At 46.2% G+C, this 2,500-nt stretch overlaps 1 protein-coding gene across 2 annotated transcripts in view; it reads right to left on the bottom strand.

The window, feature by feature from the left end:
• Positions 1-2,500, bottom strand: part of LOC132956334 (thyrotropin-releasing hormone-degrading ectoenzyme-like) — a 122,925-nt gene that overhangs the window by 51,652 nt on the left and 68,773 nt on the right. For both annotated transcript variants that reach the window (XM_061029713.1, XM_061029712.1), the window contains exon 5: positions 1,485-1,639. In XM_061029713.1, the coding sequence (XP_060885696.1) occupies positions 1,485-1,639 (155 nt within the window). The remainder of the gene's footprint in view (positions 1-1,484; positions 1,640-2,500) is intronic.

Genomic DNA, 2,500 nt, shown 5'->3' with positions numbered 1-2,500 from the left:
AGTGGAAACCCCACCTGAGTGGAAACCCCATCTGAATGGAACCCCACCTGAATGGAAACCCCACCTGAGTGGAAACCCCATCTGAATGGAAACCCCACCTGAGTGGAAACCCCATCTGAATGGAACCCCACCTGAGTGGAAACCCCATCTGAATGGAAACCCCACCTGAATGGAAACCCCACCTGAATGGAAACCCCACCTGAATGGAACCCCACCTGACAGAGATATTCTGCTGCAAGAATCTGAAACTCAAAATCAAATGACTCATTGATTTGTTGAGCATACTAAGAAACACATCACACGCTGACTCCTAATGAAGATGTACCGTAGCGTCTGTGCCAACAAATAAAACCCACAGCAGCTCCCCGCCTGCTGCTGATTGATCATTGGCTGAGACGGATTAGACATCAAACAGGCGCCTGTTAGCTCCCACTGTCTGCATTAGCATGTTTTCTTTCCCCTTGTTGCCGTGTACCAGGCAGGATGTTGGCGTGCTGGAGCTGCAAAAAGCTGTTAAACCCTCAGCAAAGTCTGATTCAACATGAAACATTCTCACTCCAACGAGAACCAATCAGATTCTCCAGCTCCAGAGAATATGTATCCAGTTTCTCTAAATGGATATCCTTCAGTGAAGTTTGACCAGAGCTTTTTTTTTGGCCCATTCAAGCGCAGGCTGTGTGCAGCGTGTACGCAGGAACCACTACAGGCTGCTGAGAGGATGCTTTCTTAAGTCAGCGGTACTTTTACATTTATGCCCTTCAGAGGATAAAACACTTCATTTATTGTAACTACGTAAACATTTCATTTCTAGAAACTTAAGATTCAGTGAAGGGACACTTCGTATGGAGCGTTTCAATCACATCCCTGCACCTTCAGCTCGGCCTCTCTTAGAGTGGCTCCATTCCAAACAGTTTGAGATCCTCTTACTTCAAAGTGATGACCTTCCTTTAAGACTCAACAGGAGGTCCAAAAGAGAAATGGAGAAAAACTTCTGCTGAAACTGGAGGACAGGAGAAATCCCGAGCAACTTTGTGGAGCAGATGTTTAAACTATGAGATAATATCCATTGGGGGTGTCAAATTCTGCAGTTCCTGGAGTGTCCACTAGAGGCTGGCTGCAGAAGCACAGGAAGTCACATACACACCCATTCTAAAAAGCTTGTTTTTACAGCAGAGATGAACATGTTTACAGCCTGGTTACCAGCATGGGTGACATCACTCAGGCTTCAAGCGTTCATATTTACAGTCTGTGGTCTCACCATCCAGCGCCCCCTGCCGGACTTAATGACGCTGCGTTAAATACCATCTTCCAGATTTCACTTGTGTAACTGCTTGATGGTTCGTTTGTAAATTTCTCTAAAGTGCATGATGGGAAATAATCTAGTTGTAGTTTAGTAAAAGAGAAGTTTCCCAGTCTTAGCTTAATGTGCGCTTAGCGCTAAGTGCTAAGTGCTATGGTGGGCTGAAGTGGTTACGTTTTCCTACCTGGTGGCAGATTTCATGGACGACCACCATGGTCAGCTCCATCTGATAGGACGAAGACGAAACCTCAGCGTCCAATAGGATCTTCTGCTCCACGAAGACGCTCAGCCCCCAGTTCTCCATAGCGGCATACGGATGTTTGGGCACCGCCAACAAGTCTGCAAACAACAACAACACAAAAACAACACGTTCAACATGTTCCTCCATCAATAAAGTCTCACTTTCATTCAGACAGAATCCTCCATTAGAAAAAAGAAGCGCTGGCGGCTCCGTCAGAATGGCTGCCGGCACCTGAGCAGATCCTGTTTTAGGCTAAAATTAAAGTCATGAGTCATTTTAACAACCTGCCAAAGAATCCTTTTATCTCCACAACACGGATACATGGAGGCTTCACAACTCTACATACCTCTGCATAGAGAGAGGGACGAGGCCAAGGCCATGGAGAATAAAAAGAAGGATTCACAAAACTTTAAGAAAAGAGCGGGAGAAGAGAGATATTTCACTTCCAGTGAAAAAGATGAAACACAGCGATGAGGGCGCCATTAGAGGTCAGACACGGTGAGGTGAGGCGTCCACATGGCGTTTCTTCCTGGCAGCAATGCGCTGGCTGTGCGCTCGGGAGAGTTTGTACGCTTCTGTACATGGACACGCTAACCACTACGCCACCGGGACCTTCTGAGCCTTTGCTACATGATCCCATGATGCTTCAGGTGAGACGCGCCTGAGCCCCGTGTCTGTCTGCCGCCTGAAGTTGAAACATTTTTGGTGGAAATCTGCATAAAAAGTTGTGATGATTCTGTTACATCATCTCTTTCTGCTTCCAATGAAATCCAACCAATTTACAACTAGTATGCTTTCAAAGATGTCTCGATATGGACTTGTACTGTACGCTACAGACTAACGCTTAACACAGAACATCGAGTGATCAATATTTTACAGGAACACAAAAGAAAAAGTGAGCCAGAGAATCTCGACTTTGCAGCTCCATGGCGCCTGTTCGGCCTCTCTCACTTCCTATT

Source organism: Labrus mixtus, chromosome 22 (assembly GCF_963584025.1).
Source record: "Labrus mixtus chromosome 22, fLabMix1.1, whole genome shotgun sequence".
In the NCBI taxonomy this organism is placed as follows: domain Eukaryota; kingdom Metazoa; phylum Chordata; class Actinopteri; order Labriformes; family Labridae; genus Labrus; species Labrus mixtus.
The sequence above is the reverse complement of the archived record's forward strand: the minus strand, read 5'-3'. Positions and strand labels throughout refer to the sequence as shown.